We start from the raw sequence: 18,844 nt of genomic DNA, 5'->3' as shown, positions 1-18,844 counted from the left end.
GATTCAAGATCCATTGCACCTCTGAAGTAAAGCTATTTTTAACCTTTCTCCCCAACAGGCAGCTGTGCTTGGCGCACCCTCTTTGGCGGCGCCAGGGGCAGACTATCCCCCCTGCCCCCCTGTCGATCCAGCCCTGTTCCTCTGTGGCATATAAATGGTCAGATTAAACTGAAGTTATTTCATTCTAGTTTTTTCTCTTCCACAGGTACAGCAGGACATAGCTCTCTAAAAGTGGTCACGTCCTGAGTGAATGTGTATTCTAGTTGTAAGTGGGACCCCACTGTGCAGTTTCAACGCAGGAGTACCCTCCAAAGAGTCCCAAATTCCCGACATGATGCTAGCTACTTTCATGTTTCGTCACCACTTTCTCACAGGAAAATTTTCATATTTCATTCTCAGCTTGCCAAATTTGCAACCGCTTCAGTCAAAAGGCTGGTAAACAACTGCCCTCAGGGGTGAATTCTTAAAGGGAACCTGAGTTCCTCCTGCTTGTCTTTGTTAACTAATTCAAGTAGCCGGCTCAAGGTTGACTCAGCCTTCCATCTTTCCAGGGTTGGTAAAATGAGTACCCAGTTTCCTGGGGGTAGATGTAGATGACTGGGGAAGGCCATGGCAAACCTCTCTGTAAAAAGTCTGCTAAGAAAACGTCGTGATGAGACGTCCCCTCATGGGTCAGTAATGACTCGGTGTTTGCACAGGGTGCTTGCACCTTTACCTTAAGTACATAGAAAATGATGATGATATAGCATATAGTAGTATATAATAATATAGTTTATTGGAATATCAATATAATAGCTATAGATATTATATAGTCTATAGCACTTAGAGTTCCCAGGTCGTGCCTGCCAACAAATGGGAGCTTCGGAGGCAGGTATATGGGGGGCATGATGGTGTCTGCAGAACATCACTTGTGGAAAAAACTAGACATAACATTGGGTAGCTCTAGGTAAAGGTAAATATTAGAAGAGGGTAACCTTGTTTGTCTACTATCAGGCAATATAAACCAATACATATGGGGACCCCCAGAGCCCTGGAGCCAGGTCATAAAAAGTTGTCCTGCTCCACTCAGAATGTGCCTTCTCTTTTTCTACGGTATGCTTGACACAGAGTACTGTTCCTCCAACCAAGCTGAAAGTTCCAAGATATGGTGCACATTAAGTTCACAGTTTGACCCAAGTAGAACAGGGTTAACATACCTGTAACTTGTGTTCATCGAGTTCTTCTGTGCTGACACACATGGGGACTGCGCAGGCGCAGGCCAGCCGCCGGAGAATTTTCTAGAGCTTCCAAGGCTCCGAAGGGGCCGTTTGTCGCGCGCCTCAGCGACCGTCTTCCCGCCCAAACGGTCACGTGATCCTACAGCGACCAACGGCCCCTTCCCTCAGTTCTCCTTTGCCGCCGCTTGACCAACACACTTCAGCCATAACACCTTAAAAACACCAATATCCGTTACAGCCATCACAGTATTGTGCATTGGAGTTCACAGCGGGGTAGGAGGGAGGGTTGTGTGTCAGCACAGAAGAACTCGATGAACACAAGTTACAGGTATGTTAACCCTGTTTTCATCTTCGTTCTTCTGTGCCTCCACACATGGGAGTGTACCAAGCTTCACACAATAAGGAAGGCGGGGGTGAAGTCCAACACAATTTTATTGAACAAACAAGAACAACAATAAATAGATATGCATATATACATCTATGTAAAAAACTGTGTAAGGACACATAAATATTCAATATTTACATATATACACACCCCCAGGTACATATATACACACTTTCACTCAAGGGTACCCAGCAGGTACGCCAAGAAAGTCATTCCAAAACTCCCTCAGGAAAAAAGGGAGTGTAAGACAGCCTTGGCCACAGATACATCCTGCTCCGCATTGACATCAACGGCGTAATGCCTGACAAAGGTGTCTGCAGAGGACCATGTGGCTGCTCTACAAATGTTAACCAGGGGCACCCCCCTGAGGAGTGCCGAAGAGGATGCTTGGGACCGCGTGGAGTGGGCTCTGACATGGAGCGGGCAAGCCACCCCTGCCAGGGAATAGGCCTTGCTAATGGCCGTCACAATCCACCTAGACAGGGTCTGTGAGGAAGCTCTGTTACCCTTGTCCTTGGCCCCAAAACATACAAACAGGTGAGGACAGGAGCGGAATTCCTTCGTCCTATCCAGGTAATAGGCTAGGGCCCTCTTCAAGTCTAGGGAATGAAGGGCCTTTTCCCCCTTAGAGGAAGGTTGAGGAAAAAATGCAGGCAGTGAGATATCCTGCGAGAGGTGGAAGGCGGAGACCACCTTGGGCAAGAACCCGAGGCAGGGACGCAGGACCACCTTGTTGGGATGAAACACAAGAAAAGGGGGGTCAGACCACAGTGCAGACAGCTCACTGACCCTCCTGGCCGACGTGACGGCCACCAAGAATGCTACCTTGTAGGATAGCATATCCAAGGGGCATGTAGCCATAGGTTCAAACGGAGGCAACATGAGACGTGAGAGCACCAAAGACAGTGACCACTGAGGCACTGGCGCCGACACAGGTGGGTAAAGATTGTACATGCCCTTAAGGAACTGGCGGGATTGTGGGTGAGAAAACACTGTAGCACCCTCAACTCGGGTGTGAGCAGCTGATATCGCTGCCAGGTGGACCTTGAGGGAGGACACCTTCAAGCCCAGGCCACGCAAGTGGCACAAATACTCGAATACAACCCCCAAGGGACTGCTGTCAGGCACCACTCCTTTAGCAAGTGCCCAAAGTTCAAACCTGCGCCACTTGGCCGCATAAGCGCGCCTAGTGGATGGCCGACGGGCGTTCAGGAGGACTCTCTGCACCTTGTCAGTAAAGCCTACCGGGGAGGAATGATCCGCCACGCCGTTAGGTGCAGCTTCCTGGGATCGTGGTGGACTAGGCTCCCGTTTAGGAGAAGGTCTTGCCGAGGGGGCAGACTCACATATGTCCGTTGGGACATCCGCAGGAGCTTCGGGAACCAAACCTGCCGTGGCCAGAAGGGGGCCACCAGGATGCAGTCCGTCCCGTCCTCCTCTATCTTGCACAGGACCCTGGGAATCAAGGGGAACGGAGGAAACATGTAGTGCAAGCCCTGCGTCCACGTAAACTGGAAGGCATCCCCAACAGAGAGGGGGTCGCTCCCTGCCCTGGAACAGAACGTGTGGGCCTTGGTGGTTGCCGCAGTGGCGAACACGTCTATCACTGGATGACCCCACATCCGGAAGATCGGCCCAACGCACTCTCCGTTCAGTTCCCACTCGTGGTCTAGTAAAGGGGCCCTGCTGAGGGCATCTGCCCGGGCATTGTCTGACCCAGCCACGTGTATAGCACGGAGCGACACGCCGTTCTTGATAGCCCACTGCCAAGTGAGTGTGGCTTCCCGGCACAGGGCCATGGACACTGTGCCCCCCTGCTGATTCACGTAGTACATGGCAGTCGTGTTGTCCGTCTGCACCAAGACCTGACGATTTCTCAGCAGTGCTGTAAGAGACACAAGTGCAAAACGAATGGCCCTTAGTTCAAGCACATTGATATGGAGGGTCTTTTCCCTGTCAGACCAGACATCTTGCACAGACACATCACCACAGTAAGCCCCCCATCCCAACAGAGAGGCATCAGTGGTAACCGTGATGTCATGGTGTTGATACCCAAAAGGGGTCCCTCTAAACAAGTTGTCATCAGACAGCCACCAGTCCAAGGAGGAGAGGATGACCCTCGGGATAGAGAATTTGAGGGACGGAGGGTGCAGCAGAGCATCATACCTCCGCACAAACCAGTTCTGGAGAGGGCGCATACGCAGCCTAGCGAAAGGCACCACAGAGGTGGCCGCTGCCATATGCCCTAGTAAGCACTGGATAGTGCGCACAGACTGGAACCGGTTCCTTTTAAACATGGACACTAGACCCCTTAGGGACCGAGCCCTCTCCAAGGGGAGCAGGGCCTTACCCTCCACAGAGTCTAAAAGTGCACCAATGTAGGACACCTTGCAGCTGGGCACCAGCTTGGATTTCTCCAAGTTCACCAGGAGCCCCAGGCGTTGGCAAGTGCTAAGTACCAAGCCAATGTCCTGCACCAGCCTAGACTCCGATTCAGCCACGATGAGCCAGTCATCGAGGTACGGAAAGATGGTACAGCCTTCTTCCCGTAGGAAGGAAACCACAGGGGCCACACATTTAGTGAACACTCGTGGGGCAGTGGACAGGCCAAAGGGGAGCACCTTATACCGGAAAACCCTTTGCCGGTAAACAAAGCTCAGGTACTTCCTGTGCTCCTTCCGTATGCCCACGTGAAAGTATGCGTCTTTTAAGTCAAGAACCGCAAACCAATCTCCCTGTTTCAGCAAGGCGATCACAGCCGCCAACGTAACCATTTTGAATTTGGTCACCTTGAGGAAGGCATTAAGGCCCCTCAGATCTAAAATGGGACGTAAGCCCCCATCCTTCTTAGGGACCAGGAAGAACCTAGAGAAGAAACCCTTTACAGAGTCCTCATAGGGCAATTCCTCCACAGCACCCTTGGCCAAGAGCGACACGATCTCCGCATCCAGCTCGGCCATAGTGTTATTGACAGCTGTCAGGGGTGAACTGCATCTAGGCAGCTCAACAAACTCCAGCCCGTATCCCAGTTCAACAATAGTTAAGACCCATGAGTCAGATGTTATTGACTCCCACTCAGAGAGGAGTGGACTAAGTCTGTCCGAAAAGTTCGGGGATACGGCTGGCGCGACCCGTCAGTACTGCCTCCCGGCGCCCTGCTGGTCTTTCTGCTGGGCCGGTTGCTGTGCCTGACGAGGCTTGAAGGGCCGACGCCTCCTCTGCTGTTGTGCGGGAGGGTAAGGCCGCTGCTGGTAGGCAGGATACTGATGGTAGCCCGGCCGCTGCTGTTGGTATCTGCCCTGGTAGTGGTAAGGGCCAGACCGGGGAGCGTACCGTGACCTGGAGGAGGGCTTGTCCGCTGGAGCCAGACCCAAAGACCGCGCCGTCTGTCTGTCCTCCTTTTTCTTTTTCAGGGTCTCGTCGGTCGATTTGGAGAACAGCGAGTCCCCTTCAAATGGCATGCTCTCCACCCTGGAACGCACCTCTTGGGACAGGGCCGTAGACCGCAACCAGGAGTGGCGCCTGAGGACCACCGCCGACGCCATCCCTCTAGCAGCAGTGTCAGCAGCGTGGCTCCCAGCGTTCATCTGCTGCTTAGACAGCCTCACAGCCTCCGTCTGCAGCAGGGACACCACAGCCTTCTGCTCAGGAGGGAGGTCTCGTGTATAGGATGCCAACTTCTCCCAGAGGTACAGCTGGTACCCTGCCATGATGGTCTGGTAGTTGGCAATCCTCAGACCCAGTGAAGAAACAATGTACTGGCGCCTGCCCATGGCATCCAGCTTCTTGCCCTCTTTATCGGCAGGCACCGAGGAGTGACCTGATCGTCGGGGGTTGAACTCCTCTGTCACCAAGGAGGAAGGTGGAGGGTGCTTCACCAATGCCGGCCAGGTGCCCTGCTTGATCTTGTAAAGCTGCTCGATGCGCTTGGACGTTGGAGGTTGATCACAGGGCACCTGCCACACCTTCTCCACAATCTCCTCAATACCCTCGAGCATGGGGAAGCCAACGTACGCCGGATTGTCCCCGTAAATCCGTTTGAGGAGCTTGTCCTTGGTCTGGGGGACTGCCGAAGAGATGTCCATCTCGAGAGCCTTGGCCATCCTAGCCATCTGGTCGGCGTAGATGCGGAGGTCCTCGAATGGCGAGTCCGCCGATGGCACTAGCTCCTCAGCCGGCGATGGTTCGGACCAGGACTCCGACTGGTAGCCGCCAAAGCTCCCCACTTCCTCCTCATCGGAACCGAACTGGGATTCCGGAACCTGAAGCGGAGGGGGAGCCCACGCCGACCTCGATGTCGAAGGCCTCGGTTCCGACACGGAGAAGCCCGCAGGTGCCCCCTCCCATTGGCAACGGTATGGCGAGGGGAGGTAGGAAGCCTGTCGATGCCGGGACGCAGCGGACCGGACAGATCGGACACTGTCCCCGGAACCATGCCGCTCACGACCGACCGGAGGTGGAGACGGACGGGCAGGCGACGGACGGCTCCGACGAGGGGACGGGCTCGGTTCCAGCCTCGGCGACCGAAGGGGAAGCGATGGTCGGCTCTGACGGCGCGGACTCGGCTCCGGTCCCGAAGAGAATTCTGCGGGCACCGTCTCGAAGGCCATCGGATCCGGCACCGGCACGGAGATGTCTTCTGGCTCCGGGGAGCCCAGATGAGGGGAAGGCGTGTGAGGAAGCACGATGACCTCCTCCTGAGGAGCGGGACGCGGCGACCGGTGATGCTTGGTCTTCTTCTTCTTCTTCACTGGTTCCGAAGAAGACCTCGGAACCGACGCGCTCCTCGCCTTCGAAGGGGACCTCGGCTTCGACCTCTTCGCCTTGATCGGGATCGAACCGGTCGTCGGTTCCGACCGGGGACTCGGTACCAGGACCCTCGGTTCCGAAGCTGGTCTCGGATCCGACCTGGTAGATGACGCGCTACGGGGCGGCCGCACCGGTCCCTGCGCTGGAAAGGCCGCTCTCGATGCCGAGGCACTCGGGGGCAGCGGTTTCGACCCCGACCTCGCGGAGGCCACTGAGCCAGCTCTTGATTGCCGTTCGGCAGAGGGGCTAGGGCCGGCCTTGGACGGACGTAACGGGGTTCCCTCCGACATGACCTTCTGCCACAGCGAGGAATTTAGCCGGGCCTTGCGATCCTGCCGGGCCTTGCTGGTGAAACCCTGGCAGATCCTACAGGCCGAGACATTGTGGGTCTCCCCCAAGCAAAAAAGGCACAAATCATGGCCATCGGATTTGGCCATTTTAGTGTGGCATTTTAGGCAATGCTTGAAGAGAGCCGTAGAGGCCATCTTCAGGGGCACGCGAAAGAAGGGTCAAAAACAGTCCGAGTCAAATTACCGAGTCCACGTCAAAGTCCAAAGCGAGATCCAAAGAATAGTCGAGGTCACGAAGTCCGAAGTCAAAAGCCAAGCAATCAGTTAGAGTAAGCACGAAGCACAAAAGCACAGAGCAACGAAGCTCACGTTCTCTCCAAGCGGCGGCAAGAAGAGAACTGAGGGAAGGGGCCGTTGGTCGCTGTAGGATCACGTGACCGTTTGGGCGGGAAGACGGTCGCTGAGGCACGCGACAAACGGCCCCTTCGGAGCCTTGGAAGCTCTAGAAAATTCTCCGGCGGCTGGCCTGCGCCTGCGCAGTCCCCATGTGTGGAGGCACAGAAGAACGAAGATGAACTAACAATTAGAGATGGGCACGAACAGCAATACCAACAAAAAAAGCCATGAACAGCCCAATCTGCTGTTCGAGAACTAGCTGTTTGTGAGGCCCCATTCTAAACGAACAGGTGGTCGTTGCAAGCCTTGTTCGTTGCTGTTCGTTGCTGTTCGTCAAGCCAGACAGTCTGGCACCTGCAATCAATTCCCTTGGCAACTTAGGCAGGGATTGTCTGAACTCTGTCTGAACTCCTGCTGTTGCCCTGGAAACCCCAATCTAAGCCCAACTTAGCTTGATAGGCAGGTCTTCTTTTCAAGTGCGGAGCTCCAAATTTGTTACAAGGGAACAAAGAGCAGGGAGGGAGGGGGGATCCCAGCTCTGGCTTAGTTTGCACACAGTGGAGAGGGAGGGAGTTGCTGTTAGCATTTTGATAGAGAGAGTGCATTGGAGCTTGAATTTTCTTTGTGTGTGGTGGGATAAGGATCTACCCCTTCAAGTTCCAGGGCTGCTGCCAGGCTCTGGGCCAAGCTATTATTTAATATTGGTACCTTTCCTGCTGCCTGCTCAGGTAAGGTTTCTGGGAGTGGTGCAATAGGGATCTACCCCTTCAAGTTCCAGGGCTGCTGCCAGGCTCTGGGGCCAGGCTATTATTTATTATTATCATGTTTTCTTGTGCGATGTTGCAACAGAACATCTGCAATTCTATCCTGTTCATACCTTCTTATTAGTTTCCCCTTATATGGTCATTCTACCCTCACTCTTTCTTATCTCTGTTTATGCAGATGTGTCTAAGGAATGTCCATTTATCTATGTTTCCTGAAGGCCAAAAGTTCTCCTTTTCCGGTGTGCAGCCAGAGAGGCCCATGCCAGGAACAGTTACTTTAAAAAATGCACAAAGAATAATATAATTATATAATTAAAACAGTATGAAGATAAGATATGTAGAAAAAGTAATATATAGAGTATAAGTTAAATTGGTTGACTTATATTGAATGTACTGTTTATAGAAGTATCTAAAATTATGCTAAATGAGGGATAAATTGTTTGTCCCATATTGAAGATGAGATTATAAGATAGAGTATAGAGTACCAAAATTAGCTAAATGATTATTATCAAAAGAAAATATGCCAAGAATGTATTATTTAGATATGTATTATTTAGTTGTTAAAGTAAGTAGGAAGACAGAAGGAGCCCTGTGTTATATAGATAAGCTTAGAAGAAAGTGAAAGTCTACGTTTGACAGATAGAATAAATTTAAAATGAGTAAGGGAAAAGGGACAAGGGGTTGGAAAACTGTTGGAAGTCAACAAAAGGGGGGAAAGGGAGGGGGTTAGAATTGGAAAAATTAAAGGAAACTGATTGTAATGTACAATTTAATGACATCTAATCCAATAAAAATTTTATTAAAAAAATGCACAAAGAATATATTTCATGTCTCTTTTTCTATACTGGTGTGCTTTCATGATTGATCTAAAGTCACTACTAAAATTTGCTACAACATCATACACACTGAGAGATGATAGGAAAGACCTCCTCCTGAAGCTCTGGAGAGCAGCTGCCAGTCACAGTAGACAATGCTGACTCTGCTAGACCAAGCTTCTGACTCAGTAGAAGGTAGTTGCTTGTGTGTTCAAGGGTACAAATCAGGGCTTTTTTTCAGCTGGAATGCAGTAGAACAGAGTTCCGGCACCTCTTGAAAATGGTCACATGGCCGGTGGCCCCGCCCCCTGTCTGGAGATCAGGGGGCGGGGCCACTGGCCATGTGACCATTTTCACCAAGGGCTATTTAAACTTCAAAAAACTCCCCCCTTGTTCCAGCCGACCTAAAGTGACCTCATTGTGCGGTCCTGAGTTCCACCACCTCTTTCCCCAGAAAAAAAGCCCTGATACAAATCATAATGTTGTACAAAAGCCACATGTAACAGCAATTTAAAAAACAAGGAAGGCACCTCCAAGAACCTTCTTCCTCTTGCCAATGAAGTATTATGAAGCTAAATGACAACTTCTGCTGTGAAAGGTCTTGCACAGGCAGAACTACACGTTGGTTCTGCTTGCAGTTTTCTGGATAAGAGTGCCCAGTGGAAGTGACTTTAACCAACAGGTCAGTCTTTTATTGAAAAGGTTTGGAAGTCAGTGTGCACTTAATTGCAGGAAGAGGTCATTTTGAGCTAGTGGGGTGTTGTGGTAGCCTGCTGCCCTACCTCCAGGAGTGCCGTCAAGGCAATCACGAGGTTGGGGGCACTAAATGCTCACCCATTTTGAACTTGTGCCTTCAGGCAAGCTACAAGCATCTACTGAGGGCAGGGTTGCCAGCCTCCAGGTAGTGGCTGGAGATCTCCTGGAATTACAACTAGTCTCCAGGCCACAGAGATCAGTTCACCTGGAGGAAATAGCTACTTTGGGGGGTGGACTCTATGGAATTATGCCATGCCAAGGTCCTTTCCCTCCCCAAACTCCACGTTCTCCAGGTTTTTCCAGGTTTCACCCCCCCAGATCTCCAGGAATTTCCCAACTTGGAGCTGGCAACCCTAATTGAGGGTGCAAATTCTTATGATACCTGGCTGAGGGGAGAGAGATGCTTGCCAACTTCCAGGGGGAATGTGGAGTTCTCCCAGAGTTACAACTAATCTCGACTGCGGAAATCATTGGTTTACCATTGATTCTGGGTGAAATCCCTTCCCAAATGCCACTCTTTGCAGGCACAGTGGTCACCTTAGAAAACTAGGTGGCTATGGTGGCTTGGAGTGTGTTTTCTCCGCTTGGGCTGGTGCATCCTCTGTGTCCCTTCCTGGGTCAGTCGGAGCTAGCTAGAGTGATCCATGCCTTTATTACATCTCGACTAGACTACTGCAGTACGCTCTCCTTGAGGCTATGATTTGGAAGCTGCATCTAATGCAAAATGCTGCGACTAGACTGCTGGTCAGGGCCAGCTATTGGGAACATGTGACCGCCTCCCCCCCCCCCCCCGATATTACAGCAACTACCAATCCCTTCCCAAACCCAATTCAAGGCGCTGGTTCTATCCTTTAAAGACCTAAGGACCATATCCTTGCATACATTTCTACCCAGGAGTTAAGATCACAGGGAGAGGCCCTCCTGACTTTCCCATCAACCAAAGTGGCTCAGTTGGTGGGTATCTGGGAGAAGGCCTTTTCGGTGGTAGTCCCATGATGGTGGAACAATCTCCCCAAGGTGATCACCTGGCCCCCCTCGCTCTCTAGCTTCAGGAGGTGACTGAAGACTTAGATAGGACAGCTTTTTGAATGTGGAATGGATTTTAACTCTGTGTTTAACAGTGTTTTAACTCTGTTTTAAGTATTGTTTCTTGATTGGTTTTTGTTTATATTTTCCTTTATAAGCTAACTTGAGCTCCTTTGGAAAAAAGGTGAGTAATACAATGATTCAAACAAACAAACAAACAAACAAAAACAAAAATCAGCAACCTTGAACTATGCCATTTTACCTTTACGGTCTTTCCTCTTTGGTATAAACGGTACCATTTCCACTTTTGGAGGAAGAGGCCTCCGGAGCAGCAGCTTTGGTTCTGACATGATTGGGTGTTTTTAATCCAGCTGTAAAAGAAACAGAAAAAAAAATATTTAGCAGCCAAAAGAGAAAGCTTGTTCAGGACAGAATTCAATAACTTTTTGAAAAACACTGGTCCTATACAAAGGAAAGGAACTGAGGGGAATATTAGTTTTTTTCTCTTTTTTAAAGGATGCCAAAGCACATCATAGGGTCGCTTTCCCACACGGGCCCTTCTCACCTCTCTTTCCCCAAACTAAACGGCATCTTCAGGCCTGAAGAAAAGTAAAGCACCTCTTTTCCCAAACCACCTTGCAGGGGGCTAGGGAAGGAACTGTTTTCCAGGGGAGGACTGGCTGCTTAGCAGGGAAGATCCTAATGGCCCGCTGTCCTGCAAGGCCACTGGCAGTCAACTTGCAAGCTGAGTCAGCAGCCCCTGTGTTCCTAGCAGTGCCGCAGGGGCTACTCAGCTCAGATCTGGGCCATAGTACCCGTCATCACTGTCAGCGTGGCCTGGATCTGAGCCAAGCAGCCTCTGCAGGGCTGTCAGCACTACAAAGGCCACTTGGCTCCATTTTTCCCCAGTGCAGATTCAGCATTCCAATTAGGGTTGCCAGCCTCCAGGAGATCTCCTGGATTTATAACTGTTGTCCAGACCACAGAGATCAGTTCCCTTGGAGGAAATGGCTGCTTTGGAGGTACGGTTGCCAGGTCCCTATACTCTTCTGGAAGGAAGGGGGGACCCGGCACTTGCTGGGAGTTGTTTTCCTGTGCACATGCAAAGCACACGCACAATTCTGGCACCAATACAATGACATCACTTTCAGGAAGTGATGTTATCGAGCCAGCAGCAGGCGTGCTCCTGTGCTTTGTGTGGGGCCAATTCAGCCCATTGGGGGAGCTGGTGGCTGGGGCTGCCACAAGAGCTCCTGGTTGGGGTGAGAAGAGGAGGAGCACTGGGCACTACCATCACATGGCGAGGCGGGCATACAGGGGGCTGGCTGCTGGCTTCCTGGACTGCCTTCTGCAATATGGTCTTTGAGCGGTGGAAGGGATTCTCTCTCCTCTCCCTGGTGGAGAATCGCATCAAGCGGCCGTTCTTTCTCTACGCTTCCCATGGAAACTTGCAAGAAACCGACATGTGAAGGACATGTGTTGGGTGTCTCATATAGTTTCCCTCATAGAGACAGGAATCCTAGAGGAGAGGGTGCCCTTTGGCTTACAGTATGAATTGGGAAATTTACTGATATTCCGTGAATCTGCCTGCTGGGTGGGGTTGGCCCTGCTTCCAGAAGAAAAAGAAAAAAAGAAAAATATGGTGTGTAGGACTGTCCATATCTGGTGGTTCCCGCTATACACTGGCAGTGCTGTTCACTAGTGGCACTGTACCTATGTATTACTCTTTACACAATAAGGGAAGGTCTCCACTAGCATCAACGCAACAAGTGCAAAAAACTGCAAGAAGACCAAAAACACTACCTGGTGTTATACAACATGCAATTATATTATTTAAAGTGCAAGTGCTCTATTTTGTGAGTAGTTATAAAAAATTTCATTTCAACTGATCTAGCTCAGTCCTGACGACAGGAAATTGGATTGCTATTATGCTGTGTGAAATGGACAACTTTGAGGAAAATTAAAGAAACCATTGGCCGGGAAGAAGAGATATTGAAACGTGGGATCGCAAGCTGGCAGGCTTGTAGCCAACTGAGGGGAGCCTTCGGCTACCACAGTAGGAACCGGAACCTTATCAGCATCCACCTGAAAGGAAATACAAATAGTAATAATATTGCATATATGGACTTTTGTTTGGAATTACAGACTTACCTTGATTAATTGAAGTGAAATGGACTGAGCTAAATCAATTGAAATGAAATTCTTTATAACTACTCACAAAATAGATCACCTGCACTTTAAATAATATAATTTCATGTTGTATAACACCAGGTAGTGTTTTTGGTCTTCTTGTTGATTCTGTACCTATGTAGCCAGGTGCTTCTGGGAAGCTCATGAGAAGGGTCTGGAGACATTGTTTATTTTTTAATTATTTTTTAATTACTAACATCAAAACTACAAACAGAAAGAGGGAAAAGGAAACAAGGGGAGAGGGAAAAAACAACATAAGAACACAGACTACAACTACAAGTATTCTGTGCACTACACAGCCATAGGTTGGCAAGACTGGAGAATTTGAACATGCCAGTTTGGGGGTGCATCGCCATTGGGTATTCCTAGTGAATTCCACAATGTTTTTGTTTTTTTATATATATTTTTTAATTTTCTAATTACTAACATCCAAACTACAAACAGAAAAAGGAAAAAGGAAACAAGGGGAGAGGGAAAAAACAACATAAGAACACAGACTACAACTACAAGTATTGAATTCCCTTCATAATACAGTTATTTAAAGTTAAACTTTCTAATATGCTATTAGATTGGTAGATCTTATAAGATACAAACTACAGTCAGGATCAGGTCTTCTCCCCCCCCCCCCCCCGCGTCTCGGTCTCAGTTCTCTTTGAACAGCTACAATAGCTGCGCTCACTCCCTCCTCCCCTCTCCCCCCTTCAGATTCTGAATCTTCTTCTTGCTCGAACTCTTGATGATTAAGCACAAAATCCTTCAGCTGTACTTCCGATATTATCTTGTAGGCTTGGTCTTTATATCTAAACCAGATGCCTTCCGGAAATAACCATTTGTATTTTATATCACACTTTCTCAGAAGAGCTGCAAACCTTTTATATTTGAATCATCTTTTCCGAGCTAAAAATGGAACGTCCTTCAATATCTTAACCTTGTTGCCAAGAAAGTCCAAGTGCACGTTAGTCGAATTGTATAAAATGGTGTCCCGAGTCTTCTTAGATGAAAAATCAATAATAATCTCGCGAGGCAGCTGACGCTTCATTGCATATTTTGAAGATGTCCGACGGACTTCCAGAATATCGCTTTTTAACTCTTCTTTAGTTGCCTTTGCGAATGACGCCAAAAGTTCCGACACCAAATCCTTTAAATTTTCACTTTCCTCCTCCTTCACATTCTGTAAACACAATACCGTCTGAGCACGATCCACTTGTAGTCCTATCAATTGATTCTCCAAAAGCTTTACTTCTTTGTTTGTAGCTCTCATGAGTGTTGCATTTTCACAAGCAGATTCCTCTGCCTCGAGCGCTACATCTGTAATGGTTTTCACTTCATTTTCAACTGAACCAACCCTTTGTCCGATTTCATTTAGCTTATCAACAAAGGGCTTCATAGCTTCAACGACCGACCGTTTAACCACCTCTTCAAGAGTCTCTCCCTTCCCCTGCAACGCAGCCGAAACCGATTTGCCCACAGCAGGGCTCTGCTTTTTTGTCGCCATCTTGGGGGGGGGGAGTCCACCAACTAAGTTCCAAAACTCAATGAAGGGGAAGATATCCGAGCCTTCTTAAGCTTCAACTCCCACCAATCCTTCGCATACGCTTAGAGTAACAGAAGGGATCCGCTTACTTACAGGTTTCCACCTTAAATCTGCTTGTTGCCGTTCTCCATGGCCCGGCAGGACGCAATGTGCTGCGCAAGTCTGCCAGCCTCCATAGGAGCAGACGGGCTATTTACCCCCTGGATCGACTTCAGGGGGCTCTTCCCGCAGCGCTCCGGACCCTGACCCCCTACCTGGGAGTCCTGGGGGTTAACCCTCGCAGGTCAACCACCCAGTCAGGCTGCTCGGCCGCTTCCTCCCGGACCTGTGGAGAGGAGCGTCCGACATGGCCAGGAAAACGAAACCGAATCTCGGGTCTGGAGACATTGTGATGCTTGTATATGTTGTGTCTGTTTTCCATAGATTGATCTCTGGTGGCTGACGTGAATGGTAGGTGGGGAAAGGATTAAGAACAGGAAAATTAAGAAGAGTACTGACATATCTTATTTACAGATTTAAAAAACAGAGGGACCAGTTTTTAAGAAAATATCACAAACCTTTGAAGGACACAGTTTCCAAGGAAGCTGACAGAAGCTCTACATGTTACTTTCAAGTTTCTGGCACGGGAAGAGGAGATCGTTGAGGGACATCAATAAACCAACCAGTTCCTAGGAAGCACAGAAAGATTTTTCCACCGGGCACTGGGATGATCCAATAGCAGAAGAATTTCCTATAGCCAAGTGGAAGAAGCCAACACCACCTTTGGGGATGGCTCCTATGCAAACTGTAGATCATCATCGAGGGGCTAGCGTAGGTTTGCAAGCCATGATCTCCTTTTGTGAACTGCTAGACCAAGACATTAAACAGATCAGTTAAGATTCAGCAGCAAAGAGAAGCTGTGAATCTCTTTATGTTGGGGGGGGGGGGGAGGAAGTTTTAGCTAGATCAGACAGGAGTAATGATGAGCAGAACAAGGTGGAGGAATGGACATTGCATTCATTGCAAAGGTTAATTAAGACACCTCTGATGTTGGACATTTGGGAGAGTTAAATGCAATTCATTCCATGCCCCCTTGACCACACTGTTTACAATCATTTTTTCTTTGCATTCCTACTGCCTAGTGGGAACTCACTCATGCAACAGATGTGAGCACATGAAATTGAGTCAGACCATTGGTCTATCAAGGTCAGTACTGTCTGCTCTAACTGGCAGCAGCTCTCTAGGGCAGAGCCGGATCTAGGGTTGCCAAGCCAAGTCTGGCTCCCCCACGTGCGCACAGTGTGTGCGTGCTCCCAGCGCTGGGTGATGACATCACTTCTGTGACATCATCACGCAGGGGTGGAGCATGCCACCAGCGGAGCGGCGGTAGCGTGGGTGGCTGGGAGGCCACCCGTGCCACTCGCCTGCCCCGCTGAGGGGGCGGCCGGCTTGCTGTGCACTCCCTGTCCTGCAGGGCAGGCAAATGGTGCGGGCGGCTGCTCAGCCGCCTGCGCTGCCACCAGCACACTCCTGGAGGCTGGCAGCTGTGCCTGGCGCCCCCTCTTTGGTGGCGCTGGGGGCAGACTACCCCACCTGCCCCCCCATCGATCTGGCCCAGCTCCAGGGTCTCAGGTAGAGGCCTGGCACATCAAACAATGCTTTTAACTAAAGATGCCAGGGAGTGAATCTGGAACCTTGTGCACAGAAAGCAGATGTGCCCTGCCACTGAGCAATGGCCCCAGAAGCTGCCTCTAGTCCACAGAGCTTATGCTAGGATGAAAACATGTTGGTCTTAAAGTTCCATAAAACTCCTGGTTTGGTTTGTTTGTTTTGCTGACAACACTCTTAGCCTTTCCACTTTCAAAAAAAAAAGCTTGGGTTAACTTCTTGGAAATTAAAAAAAAAATGAAACCTGAACATGTGCTTGGAACATTTCCAAGGCAGCCAGGCTCCCACAGATTTCTCCCACGACCACTGCCAATATGCTTGTCTCATTTGTCTCGGGAATGCTCCTCACCTTCATATTATGGTTCTCCTCTTAGTAACTGCCTGGAAGAAGATTTGCAGAAACGGGAAGGGAACACTAGTACCCCCGGTGCAGTTACTCTTCATTTCATCTCTGGCTGGACCTACTGGACAATTCCCTTAAAAATCTTGTAGCCTGTTTGCACTTTAAAATTGGAACTGGTGTTACTTGAGGCATTGCCACTTTATATTTATTAGAATGGTCACTTTTGTATTATTCTTGTAAGAAGTACTGTTGTACTGTTTATAGCACATTGCACTTTAAATGTTCTTCCAAAGATGGATTTTTCTATGGGACCTGTTGCACTGATGAATTGTAGCCTCACAGGCAGCCTTGGCAGTTTACATGCTTGCACATACTTTTCATATTATGTTTTTTGACATTTCTCTTCAAAATACATTGACTGTTTATTGATTTGTGACTTAGTTTCCCACGGTGTTTTTTTAGTGTTAATTCCCGTGATTCTCTTTTTTTGTTCCTTTCTGCAATGATGGCAAACTTTGCCTCCAGCACACCACATAGAGAAGGGCTTGGAATTAGAAGTGAACGCTGGGAAGAACTACAATCGGGAAACTGAAACAACATCCTTGCTGTTCCAGTTGGTCAGCTACTGGACTAAATAAACCCAAAAGATTTGGAACTGGGATGGGGTGGGGGAGACAGAGAGAGACTCATTCTGTCTTCCTCCAAGCATCCCAATCCAAGTGTATGCAATCGGTGCCAGTTGCCTTCAGGAGGCAAAGAGGGTAGTAACATGAACCATTTTCCTTACCTTTCCAAAGAGAAAGCTTTTCATTCTGCTGTGCTTGGGCAGGGCGAAAGCAGTCATGTGACAACCTTGGAGACAAGTGTTAACAACATAATGGGAGCCTCCTTGTGATTGGCCAGAGAAATGAATGGCCATTCCATTCTATAAACAAGGAACCTTTGGGCCTTGCTGGCTGGCTGCCACTGGGAACAGGAGACGCTGTAGTTCCAGTTAACTAGTTTTGTGGCATGGAGGGAATTCCCACAGGCCACAGGTATGTTCCTGCACAGCACCCCAGAAAGATAAACATCTTTTTATTAGATATTTTTTATCAGTCCCTCCCTGTAACTTCTCCCCTCCCCTCCCTTTCTGTTGTGAATATAAAAGCATCAGCCTAAGGGATGTATACTCCAATGCATCTGATGAAGTGAGGTCTGAGACTCGCAAACATTTATACTGCAATAAATGTGGCAAGTCTTTAAGATGCCACTGGATTCCTGTTTCATCATCCCTCATGTGTTTTGTTTGTCTGTTTGTTTCCTCTGTTTCTTCCCAATGGGGACCCAAAACAGCTAACAATGCAGCAAGGGGTGGGGCAGAGGCAAACAGGAAGGCAGGGGAGGGGGGAACGGGGCCTCAGACTTCCAATTGCCAAGGGAGTCTTCTCTCTCTGCTAGCTGATTTTCCATTCAGCTGTAGGATACAACCCTTAGGCCGGGAGTAGAAAGACAAGAGATCTTAGGCTCATGCTCAAGTAGAGTTGCCATCCTCCAGGTGGGATCTCTCCAGTTGACAGAGATCAGTTTCCCTGGAGAATATGGCTGCTTTTGTGGGGTAGGCTCTGTGGCCGTATACATCACTGAGGTCCCTCATCTCCACAAACCCTGCCCTCCCCAGGCTCCACCATACAAAATCTCCAGGAATTTTCTCATCCAGAGCTTATGCCTCTAGGCATGCCCAGGTCTTATGTAGCTGTGAACAAACACTTCTAGATGTTACTCAGCTGCTGATTGGCTCCGATCCAAGAATCCAAATGCCCCACACCAGCTTCCACCCTTGAAAGCAGGCTACTCATACAACTGGAGCGGCCACTCTTGGAGTGATCCAGGAGGAGAACAATTTGGGGCAAATGAGGACACACAGGGCAAACCGCTATCTGGATTCAAAGCATACGATACCAAGCCTTTTCAACAGCTACAATGTCTTGGCAAGGCCTCTTGCCTACTGCTTGTGTCCTGGCAGGTGAAGCATGAGAGAGAGCAGAGGCATGTGCTGGTAGCTAATGCTGTGAGCATCCTCACAGATGCTCTGGCATTGCCTCTCTCCTACTAGTTTCTATGGCAAGTACAACAGAGACTAGGAGAGAAGAAGTCCTAGAGTGTGGCCCTTCTGACAGCCATTTTGTCTCCTAGTTGGGAGATCAGCATTTTTCTCTGGCAATTACCCACCCCGATTGAGAAAGTGGTAAGCTGAGCACAAGACGAGGAAGAGCTGAGTGTAAGCCTAGCTTTTTTGGTGCTCCTCAAAACCTGGCGTACCAGAATGCCTATATGGCTGTGCCCACCTTGGAGAGGGGAGAGAGGGAACCATCTTTAAGAAGTCTCCTCACTCCCAGGGACTCATGGGACATTCAGAACAATGAAAACAGTGATTCGAGGTTGCTATTGGGACTCTAGTACAAGCATTCAAGAGCCTGAAATCTACTGCAAAAGGACCCTTATGAGATCACCTCTCTCTGTGGAAATTTTCTCACCCTGCAAGGAAACTCCTAAACTAGAGACCCAGCCATGAAGGGGGAATGGAATCACATACCGATTAAGGAAAGCCTAGGTATTTACTATTCCTTATGATCCTCCAGTGGCTTTTGCTGCTATTGCTGCAGAAAACTTTTTCATTTGATGGTGATGGG

The 18,844-nt window shown here is 49.2% G+C and overlaps 1 protein-coding gene across 1 annotated transcript in view; it reads right to left on the bottom strand.

Moving 5' to 3' along the window:
* Positions 1-14,817, bottom strand: part of LRRC63 (leucine rich repeat containing 63) — a 39,777-nt gene extending 24,960 nt beyond the window's left edge. Inside the window, exons 1-2 of the mRNA XM_054990278.1 lie at positions 14,740-14,817; positions 10,721-10,829 (exon numbers count right to left, since the gene is read on the bottom strand). Coding sequence (XP_054846253.1) covers positions 10,721-10,808 — 88 coding nt within the window. The 5' untranslated portion in view covers positions 10,809-10,829; positions 14,740-14,817. The remainder of the gene's footprint in view (positions 1-10,720; positions 10,830-14,739) is intronic.
* Positions 14,818-18,844: the final 4,027 nt, after the last annotated feature.

This window comes from Eublepharis macularius, chromosome 1, assembly GCF_028583425.1.
Source record: "Eublepharis macularius isolate TG4126 chromosome 1, MPM_Emac_v1.0, whole genome shotgun sequence".
NCBI classification, from domain to species: domain Eukaryota; kingdom Metazoa; phylum Chordata; class Lepidosauria; order Squamata; family Eublepharidae; genus Eublepharis; species Eublepharis macularius.
This window is presented reverse-complemented; position numbering and strand designations above follow the sequence as displayed.